This window comes from Bombina bombina, chromosome 3 (genome assembly GCF_027579735.1).
Source record: "Bombina bombina isolate aBomBom1 chromosome 3, aBomBom1.pri, whole genome shotgun sequence".
Classification (NCBI taxonomy): domain Eukaryota; kingdom Metazoa; phylum Chordata; class Amphibia; order Anura; family Bombinatoridae; genus Bombina; species Bombina bombina.
This window is the reverse complement of record NC_069501.1, coordinates 305,767,260-305,783,468: the sequence shown is the minus strand read 5'-3', so window position 1 is coordinate 305,783,468 and position 16,209 is coordinate 305,767,260. Positions and strand designations below refer to the sequence as shown.

Below are 16,209 nucleotides of genomic sequence, written 5' to 3'. Positions count from 1 at the left end.
ATGAAGGAAGTTAGCTGAACACCAGGATTTTCTCCAATGTCAATCAGCATTGTGGGAACATCTACGTAGGTAGCATGTCAGAGGAGAGGAGTATGCCAGAGCTGAGGATGAGTGCATGACATTTGATCTATGGTAGGAGGTGCCAAATTGTCAAGGACCACTGTAAGATTGGAATTTTAGTGACAGATAGATTGGTCACGGCAGGAAAAGGAGGAGATGAAAGAGAGCAGAGGGTTGAGAGATATTAAAATATTTTGCAGATCAAGTGACTTAATGCCACTGCAGAGTTTGTTTTGAGGGTTAGAAGGAGGGAGGCAGTATGTAGTGCTGTGATGTTACAAGTGAGGAGATGGGGTGTGGCTGAAATGGAGAATCCCATGTGACAGTGCAGCAGGGGAAGCTGTGTCTGAGGGAGAGATCCAGGTTTATGTTAGAGCCAGGAGGTTGAGAGAGTGGGAGATGAAGAGGTTATGGATAGAAGTAAGCTTGTTGCACACAGAGTGAGCGTTCCAGAGTGCACATGTTAGGGGGTGTTAATTTTAGTTACAAAAGGAACTTGGATAAGGTTTCCAAAGTACTGGTGTATAGGTAAAGGACAAGGTAAGGTATACATGGGTGGGTGAGTTTAGGAAGTTTTGGGGGACCGGGATTGGAGGATATATCACAAGCAGTTAGTATGAATGTAGTAGGTGGCGAGGGAGAAGGAATAAATGGAAAATATAGTTTGTTGAATAGAAAAGAGGTAGTGAAAATGAACATGAGGATATGGAACATTTTGCAAAAAGGGAAACACAATATATTACAAGAGTACTTGCATAGCGTCTTGTCCCTTGTTCACTCTTGTTCTCTCCTTTTTAAATTCTTGCATCATTCTTTGCTTAATTGCCTCACTTACAACATGCTCAAGTGTTCCAGGTATTTGCTCTTGGATTTGTTACTTGGTTGATGTTAAAAATTAATTGAATAATCCAATAGGAAACAGCATTCATTTTCACAGCAAAAAAGGGTTTATATTGTATTAAAAAAATTGATATTTTTATATGTGGTAGTGGTAGTGGCAGTTGGGGGGTTTTTTCAACAAAAAAATATAGCCTCCTTTTTTCCTGTTAACTTTTATAACTTAAAAAAATGTGCTGTTAAGGATATAAAAATGAATTTATTTTCTATACTAAGATCACAATGCTTTATTATATCCAACTCATTTCCAAATATTATGAAGTTTGCTATTTGTTTTTTGCTTTAGCTATGTCATCCTCATCTCATCCTGTCTATCTGCATTTAAAAAAAAAAAAGTTAATGACCTAATAACGACGAGGTTTACTTCAGACTTTTAAGCTGATAGTTAAATAACAAACAAAATTACAAAATTTCAGGTGGATTCCTTCATACAGTCAAACATTACAAACACAAGAAAACAGGATTTAACACTGCTTAAACTAAAATAAATAAATATTTTTGCGAGTATGTGTGTATATATGTATATATATATGTGTGTGTGTATATATATATATATATATATATATATATATATATATGAAAATGTAGGTGTATACATCACCACACGGGTTATGTTGAACCTTTCTGAACCAGTTTAGGTATTTGACATTACTATACATATTTTTTGTAGCTTATTTGCACTATATCTGATTACTATCGATCGTGTAAAATTTCACTTTGCATTTGAGGGGAGCGAGTATTAAATTTGCAAGTGTGTTTGTTCGCAACACACTATATGTTGTTTTTATACATTGTCTTACTTTTCTTTATTTTTAATTACTGAAGACACTTTGTCATCCCTTGTACACACATACACCTTTGGTACCAAGTCCATTTTTGTGGTAACTTTTGTCTCCTTACGATATATATGTGCCAATTTTGATAGAAGCTCGCTAACTGGAATCTTCCAAGTTTTCACGCATTTGATAAATAAGTAGTACTGGGGACAGTATAACATTGGTCAGTTAAGTTTTAGAACTGACATACAATACATATGTTAAGTATCTTTCCCCTTTGGAATTAATTGCAACGTTGATACTGCATATGCAACTAGATCAGGACACTATGTGTGTACCACAAGAATCTCTAATTTTTGTGTTTTAATTTGTATTGTCAATTTATATTTTATTATACTAATAAATGTTATATTTTAAATATGATATGTCCTTCAATCTCCTTCCCTTTGATATGAATGTCTTGACTCTTAATATAAGTGTGCCATATGCTACCTCTTTTCTCTCTCTTTAACTTTTTTGATACTCTAACCCGGGAACCAGGCACTGCCCTACAGTGATACATAGGTCTACCCTGTTGTGACCCCATGTTTTGAGAGTCTAGCCTTTCTCACACCTTAACTCCTCCTTTATAGGGGTGTTATATTTTCTTAATCTTAAACAAAGGATACCAAGAGAAAGTAAATTTGATAAATTAAGTTAATTGAAAAGTTGTTGTCATGAATCATGAACATTTAATTTTGACTTTAGTGTATTTTAAAGTAGTAGCTAGAGCTACTGCTACGTGCCAGCAGCAGTGTAGTTTAATTTTATTTTTATGAGGTTAGGAATGGTCAACAAATGTGTAGCTTACATGGTTCTTAGATGACCCAGGAATTAATCAACTAATAAGTACATTTCTAGATCCTTTTTGAAAAGTATAAATTTGAACTTTTAATCAACTAATTTTGTTTTGTTGTGTTGCATGCATTTTTTTTGTATGTTCATTTTTTTTTTAAAAAGAGACCGTTCATTTAATTACTTTGGGACTAATGCAAAAAATAAAATAAATAATAAATAAATAAAAAAATGTATGTTTGTGTGCGTGTATTTGTATTTGTGTGCGTGTGTATTTGTATTTGTGTGCGTGTGTATTTGTATTTGTGTGCGTGTGTATTTGTATTTGTGTGCGTGTGTATTTGGATGTCTGTGTGTGCATTTATATATATGTCGTGTGTATTTTATATGTATGTGTATATGTGATGTGTGTTTATTGTATATATGTAATGTTGTTATATTTATTATGCTCCAAATCAGAACTATTCTGGCCTTCACTTTATGTTTATTTTCTTCTTGTTTATTAGCTGCAGCCTCCCCTAACAAGGATAAATGTTTTCCCTATATGTTGCAATTTCTGCAGTGTCATGTCCTTGCTGTCTTCTTTAGAGGGGGGATGTCTTTCTTTCAGGAAACTGTAGGAAGAGTTCCTCCCATTTCTTCTCTTTTTATTAACTGCAACAGTGTAAAAATGCAGCTGTAAAAATATAACAGAAAATAATTGAAATATCTTTTTTTTTTTCTAAAAAATATGCAAGTACGTTACATTTAATTGATTATTCATTTATGTTCCAGCAAACCAAATGATTTTGTCTTCATAGTTATTAAATAAAAGAATTAGAACATATTTGTATTTCAGCAACAGTAGAAATGTGCATGTTCTGTAATAAAATCATACATTCATTTGTTTTTTGTTTTTTCTTAGACTATGGGTAAAAAACTACTATCAACTATGACTTCCCAAGAATCACTGAAAATGGAGACAGAGAGCAAAGCGAAGCGTAAGTCAACTCTATAATATTTTATGGGAACCTGAATGTTATTACATTTTCAAATGCTTCTAACAATTTGATACTGTGTGTAATAGCAGTTACTACAAATCAATACGCAAATTGGATCATTGGTTAATTGCCTAATTTTTTCCATTTCTTCATGAGAGTCTAAAAGAAAACCAGTGAAGCAATATACTTCATGATTAACCGAGAGGTGGTTTTTAGTTTCATGTATAATATTATATATGGCTAGATTTGATATATAATATATTTGTTTTATTATAGTGAGCCCAACAATTACATTTTTTTTTTTTAGAAAGTGCAGTAAGTACTTTCTTGGCACATTGTTGTATTGCATGTACACCCAGTATATTTTTGTTGTGTTTGTTTTAAATGTTATCAGTAAACATATATATTCAAATTGCACTGGAAACAAAATTGGTGTGGGACACCAATTTAGTTATATGTGTTTCATGTTTTTAACTTGGTTTATGAAATGCTCGATGCATAGATTCCCTATGTGAAATGCCCCTACAAAAATAAAAACATTACAATTATGGAGACCTTAAAGGGACATAAAACACAATTGCATGGGCTTTCTGCAGTCTTGCAATCACAGTTAACATAATATGTAAGTGTGAATCTTTTTTGGAATGCATTAACACCTTGTTTAGTTCAATTGTTTTCTAAAAGCCAAACTCCACACACCTTTTGGCTTATTTGAAGCATTGATTGTGGAATGTTTAGTGGAGTACATGAGTTGTCTAGCCATGGTCACAATTGCCATTGTTATGGAGTTGCTTATCAGATCAACTCTGTTAAAGAGATATTGAACAGTATGAGATTGTAATATACAATGTTTAATTATATGTAGTTAAAACAAATCTTTGTAATACACTTTCATTATTTAGTTTGTTCCCTTTTCCTATAATTTAAGTCTGAATTTTTTTTTTTTTTTTAATTCCACTGAGTTTCTATAAAGTAATGGACGCTACCATGTCTAGAATTAAAGGGACAGTCTACTCCAAAATTGTGATTGTGTAAAAAGGTATATAATCCCTTTATGATGACCCATTCCCCAGTTTTGCATAACCAACACAGTTATAAATAATATACTTTTCTCCTGTTAAGTGTAGTCAGTCCACGGGTCATCCATTACTTATGGGATTATAACTCCTCCCTAACAGGAAGTGCAAGAGGATCACCCAAGCAGAGCTGCTATATAGCTCCTCCCCTCTACGTCATACCCAGTCATTCTCTTGCACCTAACTAATAGATAGGACGTGTGAGAGGACTGTGGTTATTAAACTTAGTTTTTATTTCTTCAATCAAAAGTTTGTTATTTTAAACGGCACCGGAGTGTGTTGTTTTTTCTCAGGCAGTATTAGAAGAAGAATCTACCTGAGTTTGTGTATGATCTTAGCGGACGTAACTAAGATCCATTTGCTGTTCTCGGTCATTCTGAGGAGCGAGGTAACTTCAGAACAGGGGACAGCGGGCAGGGTTCGCCTGCAAAGAGGTATGTTGCAGTATATTATTTTCTAAGGAATGGAATTGACTGAGAAAATGCTGCTAATACCGATATAATGTGAGTACAGCCTTAAATGCAGTAGTAGCAACTGGTATCAGGCTGATATGTATGTATGTTGGCACTGAAGTATTTCTGGGGAATGGCACTTCACTAAGAAAATACTGTATACATATAACTTATAGCCTTTCTGCAGTGAAAGCGACTAGCAACAGGCTTTTTAATAACACTTCATATATTTATATTTAAAACGTTTACTGGCATGTTAATCGTTTTCTCTCTGAGGTACTTGGTGAAAAATTTTATGGGCATTATTTTCCACTTGGCTGTCGTTTGTTTTGAATAAAATCAGTTTACTGAGCTTCCCCACTGTTGTATTATGAGTGGGAGGGGCCTATTTTGGCGCTTTACTGCGTAGTAGAAATTCAGTCACAAGTCTTCCTTGTTCTCCCTGCATGATCCAGGACGCCTCTACAGAGCTCAGGGGTCTCCAAAACTAGTTTGAGGGAGGTAATCACTCACAGCAGACCTGTGAGACTGTGCTTTGACTGTGATAAAAACGTATATATATTTTTATTTGTTATCCGTTTTTTGGTATTTAGGGGTTAATCATCCATTTGCTAGTGGGTGCAATCCTTTGCTAAATTAATGCATTTCATGTGAAAAATTGGTTGCTATAACTAATCCGGTTCATTGTTATTTCAACTGTGACAGTTTTGTGTGCTTCTTAAAGGCACAGTAACGTTTTTTATATTGCTTGTAAATGTATTTGAAAAGTATTCTCCAAGCTTGCTAGTCTAATTGCTAGTTTGTTTAAACATGTCTGACACAGAGGAATCTCTTTGTGCAATATGTTCAAAGGCCAATGTGGAGCCCAATAGAAATTTATGTACTAATTGCATTGATGCTACTTTAAATAAAAGCCAATCTGTACATGTTAAGAAAAATTCACCAGACAACGAGGGGGAAGTTATGCCGACTAACTTGCCTCACGTGTCAGTACCTGCATCTCCCGCTCAGGAGGTGCGTGATATTGTAACGCCAAGTACATCAGGGCGGCCATTACAAATCACTTTGCAAGACATGGCTAATGTTATGACTGAAGTTTTATCTAAATTGCCAGAACTTAGAGGTAAACGCGACCACTCTGGGGTGAGAACAGAGTACGCTGATAATGTTAGAGCCATGTCTGATACTGCGTCACAAGTGGCAGAACATGAAGACGGAGAGCTTCATTCTGTGGGTGACGGATCTGATCCAAATAGACTGGACTCAGACATTTCAAATTTTAAATTTAAGCTTGAAAGCCTCCGTGTATTATTAGGGGAGGTATTAGCGGCTCTGAATGATTGTAACACGGTTGCAATCCCAGAGAAATTATGTAGGCTGGATAGATACTATGCGGTACCGGCGTGTACTGACGTTTTTCCTATACCTAAGAGGCTTACAGAGATTATTACCAAGGAGTGGGATAGGCCCGGTGTACCCTTTCCCCCCCTCCTATATTTAGAAAAATGTTTCCAATAGACGCCACCACACGGGACTTATGGCAGACGGTCCCTAAGGTGGAGGGAGCAGTTTCTACTCTGGCTAAGCGTACCACTATCCCGGTGGAGGATCGCTGTGCCTTTTCAGATCCTATGGATAAAAAGTTAGAGGGTTACCTTAAGAAAATGTTTACTCAACAAGGTTTTATATTACAACCCCTCGCATGCATTGCGCCTGTCACGGCTGCGGCGGCATTCTGGTTTGAGTCTCTAGAAGAGACCATTAGCTCAGCCCCATTGGATGAAATTATAGACAAGCTTAGAGTCCTTAAGCTAGCTAATTCATTTATTTCAGATGCCGTAGTACATCTAACTAAGCTTACGGCTAAGAATTCCGGATTCGCCATTCAGGCGCGCAGAGCGCTGTGGCTAAAATCCTGGTCAGCCGATGTGACTTCTAAATCTAAATTGCTTAACATACCTTTCAAAGGGCAGACATTATTCGGGCCCGGTTTGAAAGAAATTATAGCTGACATTACTGGAGGTAAGGGCCATGCCCTGCCTCAAGACAGAGCCAAACCAAGGGCTAGACAGTCTAATTTTCGTGCCTTTCGTAACTTCAAGGCAGGAGCAGCATCAACTTCCTCCGCTCCAAAACAGGAAGGAACTGTTGCTCGCTTCAGACAGGGCTGGAAACCTAACCAGACCTGGAACAAGGGCAAGCAGGCCAGAAAACCTGCTGCTGCCCCTAAGACAGCATGAAGTGAGGGCCCCCAATCCGGAAACGGATCTAGTAGGGGGCAGACTTTCTCTCTTCGCCCAGGCTTGGGCAAGAGATGTCCAGGATCCCTGGGCGTTAGAGATCTCAGGGATATCTTCTGGACTTCAAAGCTTCTCCTCCAAAAGGGAGATTTCATCTTTCAAGGTTGTCAACAAACCAGATAAAAAAAGAGGCGTTTCTACGCTGTGTACAAGATCTTTTACTAATGGGAGTGATCCACCCGGTTCCGCGGTCGGAACACAGACAAGGGTTTTACTCAAATCTGTTTGTGGTTCCCAAGAAAGAAGGAACCTTCAGACCAATCTTGGATTTAAAGATCCTAAACAAATTCCTAAGAGTTCCATCGTTCAAAATGGAAACTGTTCGGACAATCTTACCCATGATCCAAAAGGGTTAGTACATGACCACAGTGGATTTAAAGGATGCCTACCTTCACATACCGATTCACAAAGATCATTACCGGTACCTAAGGTTTGCCTTCCTAGACAGGCATTACCAGTTTGTAGCTCTTCCCTTCGGGTTAGCTACTGCTCCAAGAATCTTTACAAAGGTTCTGGGCTCTCTTCTGGCGGTACTAAGACCGCGAGGAATATCGGTAGCTCCGTACCTAGACGACATTCTGATACAAGCGTCAAGTTTCCAAACTGCCAAGTCTCATACAGAGTTAGTACTGGCATTTCTAAGGTCACATGGGTGGAAAGTGAACGAAGAAAAGAGTTCTCTATTGCCACTCACAAGAGTTCCCTTCTTAGGGACTCTTATAGATTCTGTAGAAATGAAGATTTACCTGACAGAGGACAGGTTAACAAAGCTTCTAAATGCTTGCCGTGTCCTTCATTCCATTCCACACCCGTCAGTGGCTCAATGCATGGAGGTAATCGGCTTAATGGTAGCGGCAATAGACATAGTACCCTTTGCATGCCTGCATCTCAGACCACTGCAATTGTGCATGCTAAGTCAGTGGAATGGGGATTACTCAGATTTGTCCCCTATGCTGAATCTGGATCAAGAGACCAGAAATTCTCTTCTATGGTGGCTCTCTCGGCCACATCTATACAAGGGGATGCCCTTCAGCAGGCCAGATTGGACGATTGTAACAACAGACGCCAGCCTGATAAGTTGGGGCGCTGTCTGGAATTCCCTGAAGACTCAGGGATCATGGACTCAGGAGGAGAGTCTACTTCCCATAAATATTCTGGAATTAAGAGCAGTTTTCAATGCCCTTCTGGCTTGGCCTCAGTTAGCAACTCTGAGGTTCATCAGGTTTCAGTCGGACAACATCACGACTGTGGCTTACATCAACCATCAGGGAGGGACAAGGAGTTCCCTAGCGATGATGGAAGTCTCAAAGATAATTCACTGGGCAGAGTCTCACTCTTGCCACCTATCAGTGATCCACATCCCAGGCGTGGAGAACTGGGAAGCGGATTTTCTAAGTCGCCAGACTTTTCATCCGGGGGAGTGGGAACTTCATCCGGAGGTCTTTGCCCAAATACTTCGGCGGTGGGGCAAACCAGATCTGGATCTCATGGCGTCTCGCCAGAACGCCAAACTTCCTTGTTACGGATCCAGGTCCAGAGACCCGGGAGCGGTTCTGATAGATGCTCTGACAGCAACTTGGGCCTTCAACATGGCTTATGTGTTTCCACCCTTCCCGATGCTTCCTCGATTGATTGCCAGGATCAAACAGGAGAGTGCATCGGTGATTCTATTAGCGCCTGCGTGGCCACGCAGGACCTGGTATGCAGACCTAGTGGACATGTCGTCCTGTCCACCATGGTCTCTACCTCTGAGACAGGACCTTCTGGTGCAGGGTCCTTTCAAACATCCAAATCTAATTTCTCTGAGGCTGACTGCATGGAGATTGAACGCTTGATTCTATCAAAGCGTGGATTCTCGGAGTCAGTGATTGATACCTTAATACAGGCTAGGAAGCCTGTTACCAGGAAAATTTACCATAAAATATGGCGCAAATACTTGCATTGGTGCGAATCCAAGAGTTACTCATGGAGTAAGGTTAGGATTCCTAGTATATTGTCTTTTCTACAAGAAGGTTTAGAAAAGGGTTTATCCGCTAGTTCGTTAAAGGGACAGATCTCAGCTTTGTCCATTCTTTTACACAAACGTCTGTCAGAAGTTCGAGACGTTCAGGCTTTTTGTCAGGCTTTGGCCAGGATTAAGCCTGTGTTTAAAACTGTTGCTCCGCCATGGAGCTTAAACTTAGTTCTTAACGTTTTTCAGGGTGTTCCGTTTGAACCCCTTCATTCCATTGATATCAAGCTTTTATCTTGGAAAGTTCTGTTTTTAATGGCTATTTCCTCGGCTCGAAGAGTCTCGGAATTATCGGCCTTACATTGTGATTCTCCTTATCTGATTTTCCATTCAGACAAGGTAGTTCTGCGTACTAAACCTGGGTTCTTACCTAAGGTAGTCACTAACAGGAATATCAATCAAGAGATTGTTGTTCCATCATTGTGCCCTAACCCTTCTTCAAAGAAGGAACGACTTCTGCACAATCTGGACGTTGTCCGTGCCCTGAAATTTTATTTGCAGGCAACTAAAGATTTTCGACAAACTTCTTCCCCGTTTGTCGTTTATTCTGGACAGAGGAGAGGTCAAAAGGCTTCGGCTACCTCTCTCTCCTTCTGGCTTCGTAGCATAATACGTTTAGCCTATGAGACTGCTGGTGGACAGCAGCCTCCTGAAAGAATTACAGCTCATTCTACCAGAGCTGTGGCTTCCACTTGGGCCTTTAAAAATGAGGCCTCTGTTGAACAGATTTGCAAGGCTGCGACTTGGTCTTCACTTCACACTTTTTCCAAATTTTACAAATTTGACACTTTTGCTTCTTCGGAGGCTATTTTTGGGAGAAAGGTTCTTCAGGCAGTGGTTCCTTCCGTGTAAAGATCCTGCCTTTTCCTCCCGTAATCCATGTACTTTTAGCTTTGGTATTGGTATCCCATAAGTAATGGATGACCCGTGGACTGACTACACTTAACAGGAGAAAACAAAATTTATGCTTACCTGATAAATTCCTTTCTCCTGTAGTGTAGTCAGTCCACGGCCCGCCCTGTTTTTTATGGCAGGTCTAAATTTTAAATTATACTCCAGTCACCACTGCACCCTATAGTTTCTCCTTTCTCGTTTGGTTTTCAGTCGAATGACTGGGTATGACGTAGAGGGGAGGAGCTATATAGCAGCTCTGCTTGGGTGATCCTCTTGCACTTCCTGTTAGGGAGGAGTTATAATCCCATAAGTAATGGATGACCCGTGGACTGACTACACTACAGGAGAAAGGAATTTATCAGGTAAGCATAAATTTTGTTTTTACCTCTGTGATTACCTTGTATCTAAGGCTCTGCAGACTGCCCCTTATCTCAGGGCTGTTTATGACTTGCATTTTAGCCAATCAGTGTGGTCTCATTTGTAACTCCACAGGAGTGAGCACAGTGTTATCTATATGGTGCACATAAACTAGCTACATCTTGCTGTGAAAAGCTTATAAAATGTACTGAGATAAAGGCGGCCTGCAGGGGCTTAAAAACAGGCCGAGATTTAGAGGTTTAGATAAAGAATATTAATATAAAAATATTGGTTGTGCAAAGCTGGGGAATGGGTAGTAAAGGAGTTATCTATCTTTTTAAACAATAACATTTTTGGAGTAGACTGTTCGTTTAAGCTTTTATGATTCAGATAGGGCATGCAATTTTCAACACCTTTCCAATTTATTTTTATTATCAAATTTACTTTGTTCTCTTGATATTCTTTGTTGAAAGCTAAACCTAGGTAGGCTCATATGCTAATTTCTAAGCCCTTTAAGGCCGCCTCTTATCTCAGTGCATTTTGACAGTTTTTTTTTACAGTTAGACAGTGCTAGTTCATGTGTGCTATATAGATAACATTGTGCTCTCTCCCATGGAGTTATTTAAGAGTCAGCACTGATTGGCTAAAATGCAGGTCTGTCAAAAGATCTGAGATTAGGGGGCAGTCTGCAGAGGCTTAGATACAAGGTAATCACAGAGGTAAAAAGTGTATTAATATAACCGTATTGGTTATGCAAAACTGAGTAATGGGTAATAAAGGGATTATCTATATTTTAAATAATAAATATCCTGGAGTAAACTACCCCTTTACATTTTAACATTAAAAAAAAAAAAAAAAAAAAAAAAGCCGATAAGGGAGGAAGTGTGGTTGTTATGGACAAAACAGCATATATTTCAGAAGCTAAAAGACAGCTAGAAGATACTACTACATATGTCACTTTAACTAGTAACCCAACCAATAGGTTTCAAAAATAACTTTACAGTTTATTGGATGATGGCATGCAGTATGGCATTTTGGATGGTGAAACACTGAAATATCTATATGTGGTTAATCCTATCACTCCAGTGTTTCACCACCTGCCCAAAGTTCATAAATGTCTCTTCGATGTAAAGGGGCGCCCAATCGTTTCAGGCATTGGCTCCCTTTTGGAGCCACTGTCTGAATGGTTGGACGCCATCCTCCAACCAATTGTTCTTGACTTACATAGTTATATCAGGGACACGACACATGTATTGCAGCTCCTAGATGATTTCATATGGACCACAGACCATAGTTGGTTGGCGGTGGATGTGATATCATTATACTCCAGTATTCCACAAGATTTGGGAGTAAAAGCCATCAAATATTTTTTGGAGCTGCACTACAACATGGAGGAATACCTAATGGATTACATACTTAGGGTTACCACCTTTTTGTTGCAGCACAACTACTTCCTTTTTGAGGGCACTTACTATCTGCAGAGACAGGGCACGGCAATGGGGGCAAAATTTGCCCCCTCTTACACCAACATCTTCATGGGTTGGCTGGAAAGGTGCTTTGTCTATGCAGATAGTAATCCCTATAGGAAACATATTAGCCTGTATAGGCGCTTTATCGACGATTTGCTTTTGATATGGAAATCGAGTGAGGCAGAGGCAAGTGATTTTGTGCGCTACCTTAATGAAAGTGAAAATGGTGTGAATTTCACTTTTGAGTGGAATAAATCAACCATTATCTATCTGGATGTCACCCTTAGAGGGGTTGCTGACACAGGAAAGGTCATCACCCGCCTCTATAGGAAGCCTATTTCGGGTAACACACTCCTGCATAGCAGAAGTGCTCACCCGAAGCATGTTTTCCGAGGGATAGCCAAAGGTCAGCTATTGCGGACAAGGCGTATCTGTAATACTGAGACAGACTTTGAGGAAGAGAGTACACATATGGTAAATCGATTGATAGAGAGAGGGTACCAGCCCAATATGGTGGAAAATGTGGCTAAGGAAGTGAGGAAAGTGGATAGACGCGATACCCTCAGGAGTAGACCAAATAAAAAAGGTGACAATAAAATCCTTTTTGTTACTCAATACTCTTCTGAATATAGTGACATTTGTAATATCATAAGAAAATATTTCCCATTGTTATATGGGGATAAGGCTTTAAAAAAGACAGTGGAAAAGGGTTTTAATTGTGTTTACTCTAGGGGTCTTACTCTAGGTAACATTTTATCTCCATCCCTTTTACCCCAAAAGGAGACATCAGCCACATGGCTAGCTGTGAATGGTACATACAAATGCAGCAGTGGCAGATGTAAGGCGTGTGACTTTATAACAGAGGGAAAGAGATTCTATTCTTATGTAACCAATGATGCATTTGATACAAAAGGATGCATCAGGTGCTCAACCCAATTCGTCGTGTACCTCATTGAATGCACTCAACATCGCCGGCAATATGTAGGTATGACTACGAGAGATGTCCGTACAAGGATACGAGAACATCTAGGATATATCAAAAACAAAAAAACTTGTTCGGCTTTGGCGAAGCATTTCATTGAGGTACACGACGGAGATGTCAGTTCATTCAATTGGAGGGCAATTGAACAGATTAAGCAACCCTCAAGAGGGGGTAACAAAGAAGAGATCCTAGCCAGACAGGAAGCCTTCTGGATTTTCAAACTCCGTACACAGGTGCCGGAGGGCTTCAATTCTGAGTTTGATCTCATCAATCATTGGCATTAATGAATATTTTCCACTCTGACCTTATCTGATATTTATATATATTTTTGAGCTTATATATAGAGGGTCTTTTCAGAGGTCTGCTGAGATTTCCATTATTACCTACACTGTTACCCTTTACGTATTTTTCCCATTGATTTGGACTGGTGCCCACTAGACCATATTTGTAATAATTATAATAATTGTAATATTTGTAATACCGTCAATATTCCATCGTGACCGATCTGGTACTAGTTTCTTTTGAAAACAAAAACACACATATATTGTTGCAATATTATAATTGACAAGCTGGTTTCTGTTCTATAGATTCAAACTCATGGACTGGCTATATATATAATATACATTGTTATGGGCACTTTGAATGTGTTTAAACATATTCAATAGTAACATACATGTGTTAGAAAATATTTCATGGCTATCATTATCAAATAGTTTTCTCCTGTTTTTCCTAAATAATAGCTCTTATGGCAAATGAATTTGTTGGTGTTATCAATCACCACACATCTGTCAAGATATATTAAGGTTTACAGCAATATTTGGTTATCATGAGAATAGTTCTATTATTATTGATGGCATCTATGTTTTCTAAACTAGGTGTATAATTAAGATGGCCCTTACTAGCTTAGTATCCTTATATATATATTTTTGTATATTTTATACTTTTTTTGGAAATATATTCATTAACAGCCTATTGAGTGTTGAACAATTAACTATTGCTATTTCTGACACAATTTTGATACATCATAGTTCTAAATGAAAGGTTCTGCACTTATTAGTAAAGGTTTTTTCCGCTCATTGTATAGGGCTCTAACCTGCAGGTCAGCTTTCAAGATAACTAGAACATTGCATTTTATGAATTTGTATTTTGTATTAAACAAGCGATTTAATTGATGTTCTATAGCTATAGTTGGAATATTTCATGTTAAATACTGCATTTAGATGCAACAAGTAAATTACTAGTAAGAGGTTAATATGTAAGGGAGGGGTTGTAACCTCCCATTAACATTGACCAATCACTGTGTTAAGCAATCCCTTTAAATATGTTCACTTCTTAAGTGATTGCAGGTTTATGATTACGGCACTGCCGAAACTAGTCAACCACCTGCATTCCTTTTACCTGTTTGCTGTGATGTGATGTAACGTTTTAAACAAGAAGAATAAAGAATTGTTTTTTACGCATACAAGGAACCGACTGCTGCCTCATCTTTTGCTATCTATTTACTTTGGGATGACAAGGAGTCCCTGTTCTCTGGCAGTTTGTCCCTTCGAAGATCCTCAAACTTCGGTTTTCACACTGTGAAGTCAATACAGTGCAAGCACCGTGTTTCCTGGATGGTGATAGGCTGAAGGCGGCACACCCCTAACTACGCACAACCCCGATGACGTCACACGCCAAGCTGCGGAGGCCCGTCATTTGAAACTAGAAGCGGTACGTAGAGGAGCTAATTCCTATAGGTGAACCGGTGGCTTTAGCCGCAGATTGTCCCCACTTAGGATTATACCTCGGAGGAGTTCGCTACTAAGTTTCTTTTGGGCCAACAAGAAACCTCCTATGGCAGAAGGGTGAGTCTTTTACTTTCACCGTATTCCGCATCAGTGGATGCCTTGGAGGATTGAGGTTGTTGAAGCTTCTTTGGGGAGTGTGTATATTATGCCTATATGCCTGTTTTTCACGGAACATTGCCTTAAAGTGACATTTTAAACTGGAGTTCAGATATCCACTAGAGTGTGTTTGTTTCACCTGGGATAATTTTCTATTGTTGACATTTTAACCTTATCTCACTGATTTAAACAATTAGGGACAGATACAAAACAGGCCATAAAACATATTAATATAAACAAGGTGTGGTGTCAGGGTATTGCTGAGTGACATTATATAAGATATATATATATATATATATATATATATATATATATATATACACATACACATATATATGCATTATATAGATACATAATTAATTTATCTTAAAATAATTACCCTGGGTACAAATGTTTTGAAATTGTAAAGTACAGGTCTTTTCAAACAGGCCGGAAACTACATCTCAGACACAGACCTCTCCCTAGCTATACTCAAATACAGATGGATGCCTCAAAGAACAAAAGGATATAAATATTTAAAAATAAAACTACATTTATTTTTCTTTGTTTCAGGAATCTGGTGTGAAAATTAGGTTCCAAATATGACTAGTAGATACTGGTATATAAAGGCCTATGTAATTTGTGCTGTGAATTATAGCGTATGTTTCTTTCATGTAATTAGCAAGAGTCCATGAGCTAGTGACGTATGGGATATACATTCCTACCAGGAGGGGCAAAGTTTCCCAAACCTCAAAATGCCTATAAATACACCCCTCACCACACCCACAAATCAGTTTTACAAACTTTGCCTCCTATGGAGGTGGTGAAGTAAGTTTGTGCTAGATTCTACGTTGATATGCGCTCCGCAGCAGGTTGGAGCCCGGTTTTCCTCTCAGCGTGCAGTGAATGTCAGAGGGATGTGAGGAGAGTATTGCCTATTTGAATTCAATGATCTCCTTCTACGGGGTCTATTTCATAGGTTCTCTGTTATCGGTCGTAGAGATTCATCTCTTACCTCCCTTTTCAGATCGACGATATACTCTTATTTATATACCATTACCTCTGCTGATTTTCGTTTCAGTACTGGTTTGGCTTTCTACAACATGTAGATGAGTGTCCTGGGGTAAGTAAGTCTTATTTTCTGTGACACTCTAAGCTATGGTTGGGCACTTTTTTATAAAGTTCTAAATATATGTATTCAAACATTTATTTGCCTTGACTCAGGATGTTCAACATTCCTTATTTCAGACAGTCAGTTT

At 38.6% G+C, this 16,209-nt stretch overlaps 1 protein-coding gene and 1 long non-coding RNA gene across 6 annotated transcripts in view; one reads left to right on the top strand and one right to left on the bottom strand.

The window, feature by feature from the left end:
* Window positions 1-16,209, top strand: part of SH3KBP1 (SH3 domain containing kinase binding protein 1) — a 950,191-nt gene that overhangs the window by 737,177 nt on the left and 196,805 nt on the right. For all 3 annotated transcript variants that reach the window (XM_053706396.1, XM_053706397.1, XM_053706398.1), the window contains one exon: window positions 3,472-3,547. In XM_053706396.1, the coding sequence (XP_053562371.1) occupies window positions 3,472-3,547 (76 nt within the window). The remainder of the gene's footprint in view (window positions 1-3,471; window positions 3,548-16,209) is intronic.
* Window positions 1,137-16,209, bottom strand: part of LOC128653231 (uncharacterized) — a 155,770-nt gene continuing 140,697 nt past the window's right edge. For all 3 annotated transcript variants that reach the window (XR_008401341.1, XR_008401342.1, XR_008401340.1), the window contains exon 5: window positions 1,137-3,243. This is a non-coding gene — a long non-coding RNA (uncharacterized LOC128653231). The remainder of the gene's footprint in view (window positions 3,244-16,209) is intronic.